This window comes from Mastigoproctus giganteus, chromosome 12 (assembly GCF_048544385.1).
Source record: "Mastigoproctus giganteus isolate SK-2022 chromosome 12, ASM4854438v1, whole genome shotgun sequence".
Taxonomy (NCBI): Eukaryota; Metazoa; Arthropoda; class Arachnida; order Uropygi; family Thelyphonidae; genus Mastigoproctus; species Mastigoproctus giganteus.
The window spans coordinates 142,159,629-142,176,831 of record NC_143586.1 but is presented as its reverse complement, the minus strand read 5'-3'; the positions used below and the strand labels follow the sequence as shown (position 1 = coordinate 142,176,831).

The 17,203-nt window shown below is 37.7% G+C and overlaps 1 protein-coding gene across 1 annotated transcript in view; it reads right to left on the bottom strand.

Annotated features, from left to right (window-relative positions):
* Lrp4 (LDL receptor related protein 4) overlaps positions 1-17,203 on the bottom strand; it is a 904,868-nt gene that overhangs the window by 120,156 nt on the left and 767,509 nt on the right. Inside the window, exon 27 of the mRNA XM_090386734.1 lies at positions 7,110-7,328. Within this exon, the coding sequence (XP_090242860.1) occupies positions 7,110-7,328 (219 nt within the window). The remainder of the gene's footprint in view (positions 1-7,109; positions 7,329-17,203) is intronic.

Here is a 17,203-nt window from a genome sequence, read left to right as displayed (position 1 = left end):
ATTTTCTGTTTATTCAGAAATGGCTGTGTATTATGATGCTAAGCACTTTATATACATAGTCTAAATTTGTTCGCAGCTTGAGGCTCTAGCCCTAAATGCGCCTTAGTCTAAATACATCATACACCATCAGGCATCTCTCATATTGTGGAGTTATACTTCATAACTGTTTTTGCCATCATTGCATCACTTGGGTACCTACCCACTCACTGACGAAGGGCCAAATAGCCCTGAAACAGTGCTGTCTGGGTGGTGGTACCTATCTGAGAATAAGTAACACTAGTCTTCTCCTTAGGTGAAGCGTTACTTATTCGAAGTAGTGCAATATCATGGCAACTCGTTGTGAAGGCATTCACAATATGAGATATAACCTAGAACGATGCCACCTTAAAAATTTTCTGTTTATTCAGAAATGGCTGTGTATTATGATGCTAAGCACTTTATATACATAGTCTAAATTTGTTCGCAGCTTGAGGCTCTAGCCCTAAATGCGCCTTAGTCTAAATACATCATACACCATCAGGCATCTCTCATATTGTGGAGTTATACTTCATAACTGTTTTTGCCATCATTGCATCACTTGGGTACCTACCCACTCACTGACGAAGGGCCAAATAGCCCTGAAACAGTGCTGTCTGGGTGGTGGTACCTATCTGAGAATAAGTAACACTAGTCTTCTCCTTAGGTGAAGCGTTACTTATTCGAAGTAGTGCAATATCATGGCAACTCGTTGTGAAGGCATTCACAATATGAGATATAACCTAGAACGATGCCACCTTAAAAATTTTCTGTTTATTCAGAAATGGCTGTGTATTATGATGCTAAGCACTTTATATACATAGTCTAAATTTGTTCGCAGCTTGAGGCTCTAGCCCTAAATGCGCCTTAGTCTAAATACATCATACACCATCAGGCATCTCTCATATTGTGGAGTTATACTTCATAACTGTTTTTGCCATCATTGCATCACTTGGGTACCTACCCACTCACTGACGAAGGGCCAAATAGCCCTGAAACAGTGCTGTCTGGGTGGTGGTACCTATCTGAGAATAAGTAACACTAGTCTTCTCCTTAGGTGAAGCGTTACTTATTCGAAGTAGTGCAATATCATGGCAACTCGTTGTGAAGGCATTCACAATATGAGATATAACCTAGAACGATGCCACCTTAAAAATTTTCTGTTTATTCAGAAATGGCTGTGTATTATGATGCTAAGCACTTTATATACATAGTCTAAATTTGTTCGCAGCTTGAGGCTCTAGCCCTAAATGCGCCTTAGTCTAAATACATCATACACCATCAGGCATCTCTCATATTGTGGAGTTATACTTCATAACTGTTTTTGCCATCATTGCATCACTTGGGTACCTACCCACTCACTGACGAAGGGCCAAATAGCCCTGAAACAGTGCTGTCTGGGTGGTGGTACCTATCTGAGAATAAGTAACACTAGTCTTCTCCTTAGGTGAAGCGTTACTTATTCGAAGTAGTGCAATATCATGGCAACTCGTTGTGAAGGCATTCACAATATGAGATATAACCTAGAACGATGCCACCTTAAAAATTTTCTGTTTATTCAGAAATGGCTGTGTATTATGATGCTAAGCACTTTATATACATAGTCTAAATTTGTTCGCAGCTTGAGGCTCTAGCCCTAAATGCGCCTTAGTCTGATTTATTTATTGTAAACTCTACTGACCTGGTGGTTGTGCCAGAGTATAAACAAGAACATTGATTATAATGTGTCCATCTCTGTTCTCAGCATTTCCATTCTGCTGGGACCTCAGCCAAGTTCCAGCAGAATGGAAATATACAACAGTGTGTCCAATTTAAATATTTACAGGAGTGATTCAAGAGTGAAATGGGTATAGGTCAAACTTATATATCTATAAGTTTAACCTACGTGGCAGGAAAAATAATGGCATCCATAATAAAGGATGTACTGCAGCATCATTTGGACAAAAATGGAATTACACAATATACTAATGCTAATATAATCAATAATAAATTTTATGAATTTGAAATACTGTTTTTTTTTATGAAAACCCCAAGCACAAGAGCTATTAGAACCTATAGTACTTAGTACTGCACGTGGGGTTAAGATTGGGAACATGAAAGATGACAGTTGTTGACATTAGATTTGAATTTCTGTAGATTGTAATTTTTGGAAAATGTGTATGAAGGAAGATTGCTCCAGAAATGGAAGTTAAAGGATGCTGACAGGCTGTGGCACACGTTCAGACTAGTTTGTAAGAGACAGTGGGAATTACAGAAGCCATCTCAGAAGAAGTGCCCATGGAAGTACCTAAAGAAAAGACATGCAGCATAAACAGAACATCTATGAGACAGAGAGTGGAGAGACTTTGTTAGAGATGGGTCATTAATTAACCTAACTGCCATTGTTTGTTTGTTATTTGTTATTTTGTTTTTAGGAGCATTAGCAACTAAGGCCATATTGCTCCGAGGATATGCGGTGGTCATTTCCTGACCTTTCCACATCCTCTGTATTTGGTGGTCACGGGTTGGAACCCTGGTCTAATCAAGAAGCGTGTGCTACGCACTGCTGCTCCTGCCCACCTGGCTACGGAGGCGCCAACCCATTGTTTGAATGGAGTCTAGAAGCCTGAGAGAGATTTTGGGGGCACCTCCCACAGATGCAGGAACAATACTCCATCATAGGGCAGATTTGAAATTTCTACAGAGTGGGCAACTGTTTAGAAGAAAAGGAATGTCTAGAGTGAAAGAGAAAATTAGATATAGTTTTTTTGATGCACAGGAAATAATATTTGTGAAGTGTTTATGTCAAGAGAATGAGATCAGATGTTAGTGTAATCCCTAATAGAGATATGTGATCTTGTCTAGAAATCTGAAGTCTCATTAGTTAAAATGACTTTCATTAAGTCTAAGTATTTTGTAGTTGGTATGAAAAGCCTAGTAGCATTTATGATTACTTCTCTGAATGCTTCTCATTTAGAATTTGCTGTTGGCAACATCATCACTTGGTCCCACTGCATAGAATTTATAAACTGTCTGAGACCACTGTAGTTACCCTTATGAAAGCAAAAGCCTTTTTCCCTTTACCCTTGACAGTAGTCATGTCTTTATTCCACATTGAATTCCACATTAGTACACTGTGAGCACTGCTACCCAGCAGGCCATTTACGGGCATATTCTTAATGCATGAAGAATCACTACAGATAACCAGATCATGAGTATTGCTTCTTCTTGTTGCCTCTCTAACATGCTGCTGTAGAAAACAGCAGCATGTTAGAGAGAGAGGCAATAAATCCACAAAAGTATTCTAGTGTGAAGTGACCAATCCACAAATTCCAGTCAACATTTGTAAAGTTAAAATCCCTATTATAAGACATTCTGATTTACTGGTTTTTATGATTTACTCCATTTCTCTGTATAATTGTTTGATATAATCATCACAGTTATTAGGCTTATAGCACACTCCTACTCTCATTTTTGTTTTCCCAGTGCCTATGTCACACCAAACTGACTCGACATTGCCCTGGCCACCTACATCAATTAGATGCACTGCCTTAGGTTTAATATGCTTCTTAATTAGCATTAGCATTAGCATTAGTAGAGGCATTTGATGCAAGAAAGCAAGCTTATGCAGCATCAGCCAAAAAAAAAAAAAAAAAAAAAAAACCACTTCCACTTCACCCCTCTGTTCGTTCAAAATACCTGTCCAGCTGAGCCTTAAACTTATTTAGGCTATCAACCTCCACCACAAGGGATGGAAGTCTGTTCCACCAACCAACCACTCGCTGGCTAAAGGCAAATTTCCGCACGTCTATCCTACATCTGTCTTTCCTCAATTTGAATTTATGCCCTCTCAGGTGATTATTCTGAGCTAGAGGAAGAATCCCATCAGCATTGAGCATGCTTAAACCATTCAAGGCTTTATACACCTCTATCAGATCACCTCGCTGGTGCCTAGTCTCCAGACACTGTAATTTGCAAAACTTAAGCCTTTCTTCGTAAGAGCACCCCTTTGTTCCATTCACTAATCTTGTTGCCCTTCTCTGTACTCGTTCCAGCAGCTCTACATCCTTCCTGAAATGAGGCCTCCAGGCCTGTATACAGTACTCTAGGTGTGGCCTGACCATCGCCTTATACAATGGAATAATCACCTCCTTATCCCTGCTGGAAAAATTCCTGTATATCATTGACAATACTCCATGAGCTACTCTTGCAGCCCGTCTGCACTGCTCAGGGAACTTCATATCTGCCTGCACAACCACCCCCAAGTCCCTTTCATTCTCTACCACTGTCAGTGTTGTACCATAGAGTTGATACGTTGCTCTGGGGTTGCTGTTTCCCATGTGTAGTACTTTACATTTGTCAATGTTAAACTTCATTTGCCACCTCTCAGCCCATCTGCTCAACCTTTCCAGATCCTGTTGCAGAAGCATAGTGTCAGTAGTGTCCTTGACAACCCTGCCAACCTTTGTATCGTCTGCAAACTTGGACATTAATCCCGATATACCATCATCAATATCATTTATAAATACAGAAAACAATAATGGACCGAACACTGAGCCCTGAGGGACTCCACTAATAACATCAGTCCACGATGAGCAGTGTCCATTGATTACCACTCTCTGTCTTCTCCCCCTCAACCACCCCTTTATCCATAGCAGCAATTTGCCTCCAATGTCACACTGCTCCAATTTGTGTAGCAGTCTTCCATGTGCAACAGTATCAAAAGCCTTTCTAAGATCCAAGTATATAATATCAAAGTTATTCCCTGCATCCAGTTCTTTTGTGACTGCATCATAGTATCCAATCAAGTTGGTCAGGCAAGACTTCCCCTTAACAAAACCATGCTGTGTCTGAGCTATAACTGAAGTCTTGTCTAAATGATCCTGCAGTGCTTCTTTAACCAGTGCCTCCATTAATTTTCCTGGAACAGAAGTCAAGCTCACAGGTCTATAATTACTTGTGTCAGCCTTTGATCCTCCTTTGTGAATTGGGGTCACATTTGCACATTTCCAGTCTATGGGTACCTCCCCTGAGTCCAAGGAAGCTCTCATAATTATGGCTAAGGGTTTGCTTACTTCCTTTGCTGCCTCCTTTAATATAACTGGATAGATCCCATCCACCCCGGGTGCCTTTCTTGTGTTTATCTTCAACAGTTTCTCCTCCACTTTACTCCCAGTTATTTCAAGATTCTGTAACTTACTGCTAGAGTTGAATACACCTCTGGCATTCCCCTCGCTGAATAACTCCTCATGTGTGAATGTCGATGCAAAATATTCATTTAGTTTGTTAGCCACCTGAGCAGGATCATCAACACTTGACCCATCAATATCAAGTGGACCAATCTGATTCATCCCTTTCCTTCTAGAGTTTACATAAGTAAAGAACTCTTTGCTGTTTTTCTTTGCATCCCTTGCCAAGGATTTCTCGTAATCTGCCTTTGCCTGCCTAACCTCCTTTGTAACCTGGTTGCATATCAACTTGTATCTATCATAGGCTTCTGTGTCATGTGTTAATTTGTAAGTATCCCATGCATTTTTCTTCTCTGCCATATGCCTCATTAGTTCATCTGACATCCAGAGCATAACATTAGATTAAGAGCATAACATCACTCCCCCCTACTATCTGTCCTTCCGGTATCTTGAAGGGTTCTTGTGCAGATGGACTTTGGACACTGTTGTCTATTTTAAAAGGAGGCACCTCATTCTCTGTACAATACTATGAATAGTATCTGTAATATTGTATGTATGTATGTATGGTATTGTAAATATTTGGTGGGGTTGCCTGAATTTAGCTGGAACTGCCTGATACAATAAATAAATAAAATATGACCTTCCGGCATATATTGTACTCCTCATATTCAAATTCAGCATTTCTTACATCTTAGTGACACCATGAACTCAGAACATTACATCTGAGTGACACCATGCACTGTGAAAAGTGTACATGGTGTCACTTTGATGACCCAATCAGTACCTCAAATTCATCAAATTTATTCATAATGCTCTTAGCATTAGCCTACATGCACCTGTTTTTACTCTTAGTTACTGTAATACAGCGCATTTATTTACTTGTTCCTTGAAGACCCACAGCAGGGCTTGAAATACCCGACACCTTGCTTTACAGGCTGCTGCATGTTCCAATAGAAGCAGTGCAAGAATCACTTTCACCTCTTATCACTTTCATCACTTTCATATGTATAGTTTATTGTAAAGTTAAATTTATTGTAAATACAGGTTATTGTAATTTATTATAAACACAGTTATCAAAAGTTCAGTTTCCTTGGTGTTTTTATTTTTATTTCTACGCAAGGTTGGTGCAAAACACTAAAAACTACAGTATGAATATACCCAACCTCAGAGGCCTGTTTGAAGAACTTTCACCTCTGCCTGCAGCTTTAGTTAAGCTATTAATCTGTGTATCCCCAGAAGCTATCAGTTTACTGACCCATCTATCACTGCCTCAATAGCATTAGCAAATATTTTTGCACCTCTTCTATTTATATGTATCCCATCTTTGTAAAAACAGTTTATTCTTTTAACAATCACAGACCATGTTGAGAAAAATTCTACCCCATGAGGCTTGCATTTCTCATATATTATTTTTAAATAGACAGCCAAGCTTTATATTAATAGCAACATATTAACAGCAATACGTACTTATTTATAATGTAACAGTAACTCCTCCAACCTTATGTGATCATCCTGGAGTATAAACAGAAAATATATTTTATTTTATTTAATGAATTTTTTTTTTTTTTTGGCTGGTAATATATTCTAAGTATTCTATTAGAAAATTTATTTTTATATAGTTGCTCTGTTATTCACTTGACAAAAAGATTATAATACTCTGCATGTTTCAGTACACTGTTTTGAATGTAAATAAAAATTTGGATGAAAAAACATAAGACTTCCATGTATGTATTTAAGTTGCAATATACACATTATATACAAATGAAGCTGAAAAAAAAAAATATTCTTGAATTCTCTGAAATATGATTTAAAAACAAAAAAAATAAAATAAAATCAGAAATAACAAAACAGAAATAATATAAAGTACTTAAAATTTGAATATAGTTGCTTGGTAGTACACATGCATAATTAATGAAATTTCCTTACCCCTTCCTAGGAAACACTGCTATAGCTCTAGGTTCATCTAGATCCAAATCTATCAACACTTTCCTAGAAGAACCATCAACTCGTGATACTTCTATCACATTTCGACCAGTATCAGTCCAATACAAGTTTTTGGCAACCCAATCCACAGATATACCATCAGCTGTAACAAGATCTTGAGCAACTACTGTTTCCACATTAGAACCACTCATGTTAGCTTGTCTAAAATTAAAAACAAATAAATGAAAACAAGAGCACTTTATGAGGTATAATAACTTTTCAGTAGTGTAAACTGTTCAGAAAAATACAATTAAAAAGCATTTAACAACAGAAAAAAATATCTGGACCATCCAGTAATAGCACACTTAGGAAAAAGTGCCATTAGTTACACATGTTAACTTTTCAACCATCATTTGGAAGCCAATAGTCCTCCAGCATATTTAAAACTGTTGCCCATAATTGGTTGCACTTTCAGGGATGGGGGGGGCTCTCTTATATTTATAAAATGAGAGAGTGCTATCCCCAAAGGTGCTCTTGTATTATAAACATAAGAGAACTGATCTTTAGAAGGTAAGAGAGGGCATGTACTTATTGACCAATTATAGTCAATTGTACTCTTATGACATCATCTCCCTGTTCTTACTTGCCTGGACATATACCAAGAGGAGATGGTGCATGTGACCAAGGAACCCTTATAGGTTCTGGAACATGATGCTCTTTATAAAGATAATTATTGTGGAGTACAGGCAGTTTAAATTGTAGTTATGGAAATAACTACAATTTAAACTGCCAATTTAAACAATTTAAACTTAATGGAAATAACCCACAAAGGTAATGATTTGTTTAAAGTCATGATTATGGTAATATATGGACAGAACACAGTCAAAACAATGGCAGAACAAGAGAGGCTTGGTAAGAAGCATATCAAGGCCTGTCTTCAAACAGAATTTCTAAAAGAATGTGGAGACAGAAAAATCCTTCCCAGAGGATTAGAAGTTGAACAATCCTATTAAGGCAGGCAAGTCAAATTCCATACTAAAACAGACAGAACTTAAACTTATTAGATACTAATTAGGCAAAAAATAAAAAGATATTGCCACCTACAAAAAACTATACTGGGAAGGACATAAATTTTTAAGGATGATGACCTGGCTAAGAATACATAGGATTTATCAGAGCAGTGTTAAAAAAATAGCTGACTCTCTAAAGAAGAAATTTTTGTCCCTTATGGAGCAGCAGCCTACTGAAGAAGTTAGGGTTCTTATGCACAGAAAGATTGGCCAATTTGGTGGTTTAATTTGAGCGATAAGCAGATTTCCACTGATGAATATAATGCTTTAGTTTTAAAGTTAAATTTCAGAGTTAATGCAAATAGTTCTCATTAATTTTGTATAATTAATTAATTTTGAATAATTCTCAATAATTCTTTCAAATTAACCACCAAATCAGCAATTGATAAAAGTCTCCAGTCTGAATTATGGTGAAGACAGATCTAATCTTATATCAGATATAAGTGCGGTGCTTAAAAATTACAATCATATGGAACTGTATAAACCAAACTCAACAGGGAATGAACAAAAAGTATTAAAAAATTTGAAATCAGATAGGAAAACTATTATAAAAACAGATAAATTCAATACATTGGTGGTTTTAAATAAAGCCAATTATATTAACAAGTTAATTAACTTTGTAGGTCTTGATATGGTATGTGCTGGGAGATTAAAATAGATTCAGCAGCTAGTAGAGAAAATTAAAACCATGATGGCCAGCTTATTTTAATCTGAAATAGAACTATCAGGTTCAAAATGGAACAAGAAGAGCATGATGGGGGACTGCCAATTTTTGGATGTCTTAGTGGAGAAAGAGAGAGAACAAAATTTTATTATTACTGAAACATGCAGGAAAAAGACAGGCAACACATATAACATTAATTTTAATTAGAATCAGCTGATAATATCAAAATTAGCTTCACCAATATGCTAGCGAACAGAAGGCAATTACAAGGAAAATTATAAGAATGTTACTTCACTCAACAGTATTAAAATACAGAATAAAAACAAATTCAAAAAAGTGAACACAATACCGTACATAAAAGGATTAGGAGGATATGTAAAAAATATAGACTTGATATGGTATTTAAACTGATAAATAAATTGGTAATTATGTGAGGAATGCAATTTTCCTGAATAGTTGCAGACACATTATTTACAGAAATGTGCTGCAGTGGGAAAATTTATGTTGGGGAGACAGGAAGGTTATTTTAAATAAGAGTTGGGGAATATTATAAACATATAGAAAAAGGGAATACTAAGAAATATGAGATTGTAGAGAGTGACTAAGGTTCTTGTTGTTGTTATGGATGTTTCTGGTGCAATGGCTACTTAGGCCATATTGTGCCTACCAAAAAGGTGGTGAAGTTATATGTGATAACTGCTCTGGGGTCAGTTAAAATTGATTATACATTTGAATTCACTTTAGGTACAAAATGAATTTGGAAAGATTTGCATTGTTAAACAAGCTAAATTTAATGAGTATATGCTTTACTGTCAGTTGTTGCAAGCAGTGCGTACACTGTGGAGGATCATTTCCTGTGAGCAGAAACAGATGAGTGAGGTGAGCATGGCCAATTCGGCTTCTGGCTAGGATTACTTCTTCTTTTCTATTTTTATAGAGGCTAGAATTCCATAATTGTGGTTCAGGTTTCAGCTGAAACAGCTTGTTCTGTGTTTGATTTCTCCACAGAAGTGACTACTGTTCCATACATTTACTCTGGATAATGCATCTACAATTGGTATACGGGACTAGATCATTTGTTGAGGCTATGTCGGAGGGATGTTTTGCAGCATCATCTGCACATTCATTTCCTGGAAATGAATGTTCTCTTGGATCCCAGGACACAGGGATCCAAGAGAAGACAACAGTTTGCTGATGCTCGTAAAGATGTATTAGCACATGTCTTATGAGTTTTAACAAAGGATTGTGAGGTGTTGTGCTTTTGAGAGCTGAGAGAGTACTTTTGGTTTATGCTTTTATTGATTGACAAGAGTGACATATTTTCCAAGGCAAGCTTAATGGCATGAAGTTCAGCAGTATAACTGTTGCATCCTGCAGGAAGTGTAAATGAAATAGTTCTATTAGGGAAGACAGCAGATGCACCCACTTTATTACCAGACTCTGAACGGTCAGTGTAGATCTTAGGAAAGAGGTAATAAATCTGTGCATGGACAAGATGTAGGTGTTGGATGTTGATATCTGATATAGCACCTTTTCCCCACTGCTCAAAGTAATCATCACAAGAAATGAAGGTAGTCCATGGAGGATTCGGATCGCTTAAGTCTCTGAGGGCACTAATGCATTTTAAATGATGCTGCTATTGCAAATTTGCTAATCTATAATTAGCTGTGTATAAATGATGCAATTGCACTAAAATACACATAGTCTCTGAGGGCATTATGAAGTTGAATATTCCAGCATTTTGTTAGACTGGAATCTGATACCAGTAGGCCAAATTGTTCTTGGTTTGTTTGCATAGTGGATTATGTACTGTGGATTATGTAGTAGTGGCCAAATAGGATGTGTGTGGGGTGGCTTTTAATTTTAGCTGAGTAGTTCATCAATAACATTTTTCTTCTGATATTCAGTGGAGGTTCATGGGCCTCAACATATAGATTTTGAACTGGGGATGTTCTGTATGCACCTAGGGCAATCGTAAGAGCAGAGTGCTGGATGGGAGCAAGATGGGCCAAGGTACTCTCTCTAGCAGAGTCATAAACAGGTGCTCCATAGTCCAGCCGATATCGAATTAAGGACCTGTACAAGCGGAGCAAAGTGTAACGGTCTACACCTCATGATGTACTGGAGATGACCTGGAGTACGTTCATTTTCCTAATGCAAGTAGTTCGTAGGGGTTTGATGTGATCTTGGAAATTTAGCTTCTTATCAAAAATTGGCCCTAGGAGACAAATATTGTTGCCGACCGGGCTAGCCGAGTGGGTAAAGTACCTGCCCGGCAACCCAAAGGTCGCGGGTTCGATTCCCGCCTCGGGCTTGGATCAAAGTACTGCAAAAAAAAACCTTGGGAGGTGCAATATGGCCACAGAAGCCGATGCGCAAACAACTACCAAATCAAAAAAAAAAAAACAAAAAAAAAAAAAAAAAAAACAAATATTGTTCATGATTGGGATAGGATGACTGTCCAAAAGAAGTTCAGGGTCTGGATGGATTTTGTGCTTGTTGCAAAAGTGGATAGCTGTAGACTTTTGCTTTGATAGCCTGTATCCATTTTGCATCATTCACAGTTCAATATTATTTATTGATATTTGTAAGTGCCTCTTGATATAATTCATATTCTGGGAATGACAGGATAAGGTAAGATCATCAGTGTAGAGATATGAGTCAACAGTGTTTGGAATTCTGTTTGTGATATTGTTGATTTGTATTGCAAATAAAGTGGCACTGAGTACAGAGTCTTATGGTATCAGACTTGGAAAGAGCTGTGCCAAAGGAAGTTTTTAATAAAAGATGATAAATGGTGCCTCGTATATCTACAGAATGGAGATCCTTTAGGATTCCATAATACCATGTGGTATTGAAAGCTTTTTCTATATCAAGACATACCATGACAAGATGTTGATTTCTAATAAATGCATTTCTTACGTTTGATTTTGCCTTTACCATGAGATCTAAAGATGATCTATTCTTTCAAAAGCCAAACTGGTTACTGCTGATCATGTTTCTGGACTCAAGCTACCATGTTAATTGGCAGTGCACCATTTTTTCCAAAGTTTTTCTCAAGCAGCTTGTTAGAGAGATTGGTCTATAGTTGTATGGAGTCAAGTGATCTTTTTCCTGGTTTAGGGATAGCTATTACATAAAAATGTTGCCATGAACAGGGGAATATGCATTCAGAATAGATCCTATTGTAGAATTTTAACAGTGAGGACAGAGATTTCTCATGTTGATGTTTCAGCATTATATAGTAAATACCATCAGAGCCAGGGGTGCTGTTTCTAGAGGTATTTATGGATTCTTTCAGTTCAGATACTGTGAGTGGTTGATCATAGGGCAAAGGATAGGTAGCTTTGAAACTTAGTTTGTATTTCTCAGCTTCGGCTTTAATTTTTTGGAATGATGGTTGATACGCGATTGAGGCGGACAACTCAGAGAACACAGTTCCTAAGGCATTTGCAATTTCTGTATGAGCAGAGATCTCCTAGCCATTCCAGTTAAGAATAGCCGAAGGTAATTTAAGATATTTACCATTTATCTGCCTTATTTTTTTCCAGGTTATTCTGGATTCAGTATCTTTGTTAATTGTTGAAGCGAATTTTATCCAAGAGTCTTTTTTTGGCTTTTCGGTAGATGTATCATGCTTTGGGTCTAAGTCTTTTATAATTAATAAGTTGACAGTGGTGGAGTATTTGTTCCATGCTGCATTTTTTTTCTCTTTTAATCTTGTAACAGTCTTTGTTCCACCAGTAATTGATATGCCTGCAGTTTCCTAGTTGAAACTGTGGGATGGCAGTTGTTGCAGCTCTAAATATCTGTGCTGTTATATGATCTGTGATGGTATCAATTGGAGAAGACTCAATGATGTGATCATCAAAAGAGACATGATTTTTATATTTTGCCCATTCTGCTTTGGAAAATTCCATTTCGTTTGGGTTTCAGTTGTTTTTGGAATGGGTGGTTTGAATTTGGCATATTACAGGATAGTGATCACTGTTGAGAGGGTTGCCATGTATTGTCCACTCAACACTTGGGAACAGGATAGGAGAGCATATCAAAAGATCTATTGCCAAGGCTGAACCAGTAGGAAAATGAATGTAAGTGGATAAGCCAGTGTTCAGTAACATTAAATTCTGTCTGTCTAGTAACATTTCAATGAGCTTTCCACATCTATCTGAGATCCCCATAATGGATTGTGACCATTAAAGTTTCCTAACAGGCAGACAAGAGACGGTAACTGCAAAATAAGGTTTTCCAGTTGCTGAATCATACATGGTTTATTGGGTGGAAGATAAATGAAATGATCGTTGAAGCAGTGCCAACAACTATACGAGCTGCAATGGCATTTAAGGAGATTTGGAGAGCAATTTGCTTACAAGGAACTGTTGAGTCTATGAGTATGGCTACTCCTCCATGATCACTTTTTGTAAGAGACCTGTCTTGAAGAAAAAGAGTATAATATTTAATTGATACAGATACCTGAGGTGTTAAATTTGTCTCTTGTAAGCAGATACCCACAGGATGATAACGATCGATTAACTCGTATATATCATCTACATTGCTAGGAAAGCCTCTGCAATTCCATTGGACTATGCTGTTCATTGTGTAGGTTTGGAGTTAAAAGTTGAATCTGTCCGTTTTTTAGATGTGCTCTGTTTGTGATGGTCAATTTTTATTTTTTTCCTTTTTTGGGAAGAATGGACATGTGTCCATGTCGTCTACAGCATAAATATCTAGAATGGGTTCATCATAAGTATTATTCTCTGCAATATCCATATTTGTGGTATCAGATGATTTCTTCCTAGCATAATCTGAGTTGACCTAGAAGAACTGGAGCTTGAGTAGTAGGTGGTATTAAGATTGGTGCATTATTAGTCCTATCGACAGTTTGTTTTGTGGATTGTGGTGCAGATGATAAGAGTGACTGAGCCCAGTCAGAAATTGCCACTTTTGGCAGAACTGTTGTATCTGTTTGAGTTGAAAATGTTTGGTATTTTTTGGATGCTTCAGCATATGTATGTTTAGGTATGTTTTGTAGATGTTTTCTCGCTTCGGGGTATGTGACTTTGTTATCTACTTTGTATTTCTGGATTTTTTTCTTCAGCTTCCATTGCTCACAGGATTTAGAAAAGACTGGATGGTTGCCTTTGCAGTCTGGACATCGTGATGATTGATTTGGCATTGCAATCACATTGAATATGTTTCATTGATCCACAGTTCGAACACACTGAATTTCCTCGGCAGATAGTTTGGGAATGCCCAAACTTCTGACACTTGTAGCATCGAATAGGATTGGGGCTGAAAGGATGGATACGGCAGTTTAGGTATTCAACTTTTACTGATGAAGGTAGGTTCGGTGTAGAAAAGGAAGGTACAAATAAAAAGAAAAAGTAGATACAAATTCTTCATCCTTCTTTAACATTATTCATCTTGCTTGAATAACTTTCTGGTCCAGGAGTTGTTAAACAATCTCTTCCTCCTTGACGCTCAATAGGTTCCTTTCTGATATGACTCCTTTAGAGGTATTAAGGATAGCATGAGGAGATACCTTAGTGGGGACTCAACCAAATGATGTTAGTTTGAGGAGAGATTCAGAATTTTTGCAGTTGGTGGTTTCAACTAGGTCGCCAGATTTCAGTCTGTGTGCCATTTTTGGTGATCCAGCTACACTTTCTAAACATTTTCGTATATAAAAAGGAGATAGTGTACCTAATGGCTGATTCGTTAGTGAATGCAGTATAAGGAAAGATGGGTATTCCATTTCAGGTACATCTGTTTTCATCCTTTTCCAGTTTTGATTGTCACAATTGCTTTGTTGCAAATGCATAGGATTTGCAGTCTTGAGAGGAGGGAAATTTTCGTTTTCCACGATTGCTTCTTTTAGCCCTGGAAGGATAACTTTTCCTTCTAGGTTTCTGGTCTGCCACAGGGAAGCAGGAGAAGTGCCGTGAGGTGACCAAGCGGCTGTTAGTTGAGTTAGTGAGAGATATGAAAAAGAAACAGAAAGGTGTCTTTCCTTTCTGAGCATTTGTCTACTTCCTGTAGTGTAAAAGAGCTACTCTAGTAGGAAATGAGGAAAGCGGTAATCAGAACAAAAAAAGAATCTCTGTATGGCAAAAGCTCTTTGAAAAGATCATTTTAATGAATGCCCTATAATTGATTGGCCATGGAATGCTTGGTACCCAGGGCCCATTACAACCAATGTTAAGTAATGTTAACCAATATCTTCTTTCGTCTTTTCCACCTCGAACCCATGTATGGTACTAAGTACTATAGGTTCTAATACCTCTCATTTTGGCGGTTTCATAAAAAAAAAAAGAAAGATACATTGAATGGTATCAAGGGCCAGCATCATTCAATACATCCAAATAATAATTAGCAGAAGCTATTTGCTTCTGATTGTTATCTGCCATTAATTGCAGGATATAAAGATACTGCAATTTGCAAAGATCCAAAGGACCATATTGCAGCAGTGCGTAGCACATGCTTCTTGATTAGACCAGGGTTCGAGCCCGTGACCACCAAATATGGAGGATGCGGACAGGTTAGAGAATGACCACCACACATCCCCCGAGCAATATGGCCTTAGTTGCTAATGCTCCTAAAAACCAAACAAACAACGACCATATTGCAAAAAAGGTAAACTTTAGCAATAATTTAGAAGCTTTTTTTTTTTTTTTTTTTTTTTATGTAAACCCCAAACATAAGAGGTATTAGAACCTATAGTACTTAGTACCGTGCTTTGGTTGGAGGTTGAGAAGATGAAAGAAGATATTTGTTGACATTGGACTTGAACTTCTGTAAACTGTAATTTTCAGGAAATACGTATGAAGGAAGGTCGTTCCAGAAAACGGCAGTTGAATGAATAAACAAGGAAAATGAAAAGTTGGTTCTGTGAGTTTGAAGTTGGACAGTAAATGGATGTTGGCTGGTGGCTGCGCATGTTCGGACTGTTTTGAAAGAGAGAGCGGAAATTATAGAAGCCAATTCACAAGAACAGTGCCCATGGAAGTATCTGTAGAAGAGGCATGCAGCAGAAATAGTAGGTCTATGAGACAGCGAGTGGAGAGAGACTGTTAGAGATGAATCATTAATTAACCTAACTGCCCTCTTCTGAATGGAATCAAGCAGCCTGAGAGAGGTTTTGGGGGCACCACCCCAGATGTGGGAACAATATTCCATGGCAGGGCGGATTTGCGATTTATACAGAGTGAGCAGCTGTTTGGAAGAAAAGTAACGCCGAGCGCAAAAGAGAAAACCAAGTTTTTTAGATGCAGAAGAAGCAATATTTTTAATGTGCTTGTGCCAACAGAGATTAGAAGTCAGGGTAATCCCCAAAAGAGATATATCATTTTGCCTAGAATTTGGAGTGTCACTAAAGATAAGCATAGGAGCAGAAGAATCCTTTTTGTGACATATAAGACAAGACTGAGTTTTAGAAGGTTTGAAATCAACTAAGTTGTCTTTGCCCCACTAGAGAATTACCTGAAGATTGGCATTTAAGGAATTGGTAGCAGATTTTCGAAAAGTTAAAGCTGATTGAGCAGGGCAAGGTTTCTCAAAATGGAAAGTGGAATGCAATGTACAATCATCGGCAAAACTATGGATAGGATTTCCAGTCAATGGAAGAAGATCATTAATATACAAGAGGAAAAGAGTGGGGGAAAGAACTGACCCTTGGGGGACACCTGCATTAGTGGAGAAGTTAGAAGACAGAGAGCCATCTACTATCACTCTCAGTGAGCGATCAGAGAGAAAACTGGATAACCAATTACTAAAAACAGTTGGCAAACCATAAGATGAAAGCTTGTTTAGAAGACCTTTATGCCAAACACGATCAAAAGCCTTTGAGATGTCAAGAGCAACTACTTGTGTTTCACCGAACCTTTCCATTGAATTAGTCCATAAATGGGTAACATAAGCCAGAATATCACCAGTGGATCGACACTGACAGAATCCTTACTGGCGATCGTTGATCAGACGGAAGGTTTCAAGGTAGTTTAAGAGTTGGCGGTTAATTGATTTCTCCATTACTTTGGAAAGAATAGAAGTAATTGCAATTGGACTATAATTGGATGGGAGGGATTTGTCGCCCTTTTTAGGAACTGGCTTGTTATGGGCAAATTTCCAAGCAGAAGGAAAAACACCTTTGGAATAAGAAAGTGAAAAAAAGGCAGCAAAGAACAGGAGTAAGTTCAGGAGCACAGGTTTCGAGAACAAGTGGAGAAATACCATCAGAACCTGGAGCTTTCTTAGTATCAAGATTATTCAAAATCCTTCTGACATCCTTTTGACAGAAGACCACAGGAGGTATTGAATGGAGTGTATGCTGGGAATGGTGGGAGGTGTTTTACCAAGATCATTAATAC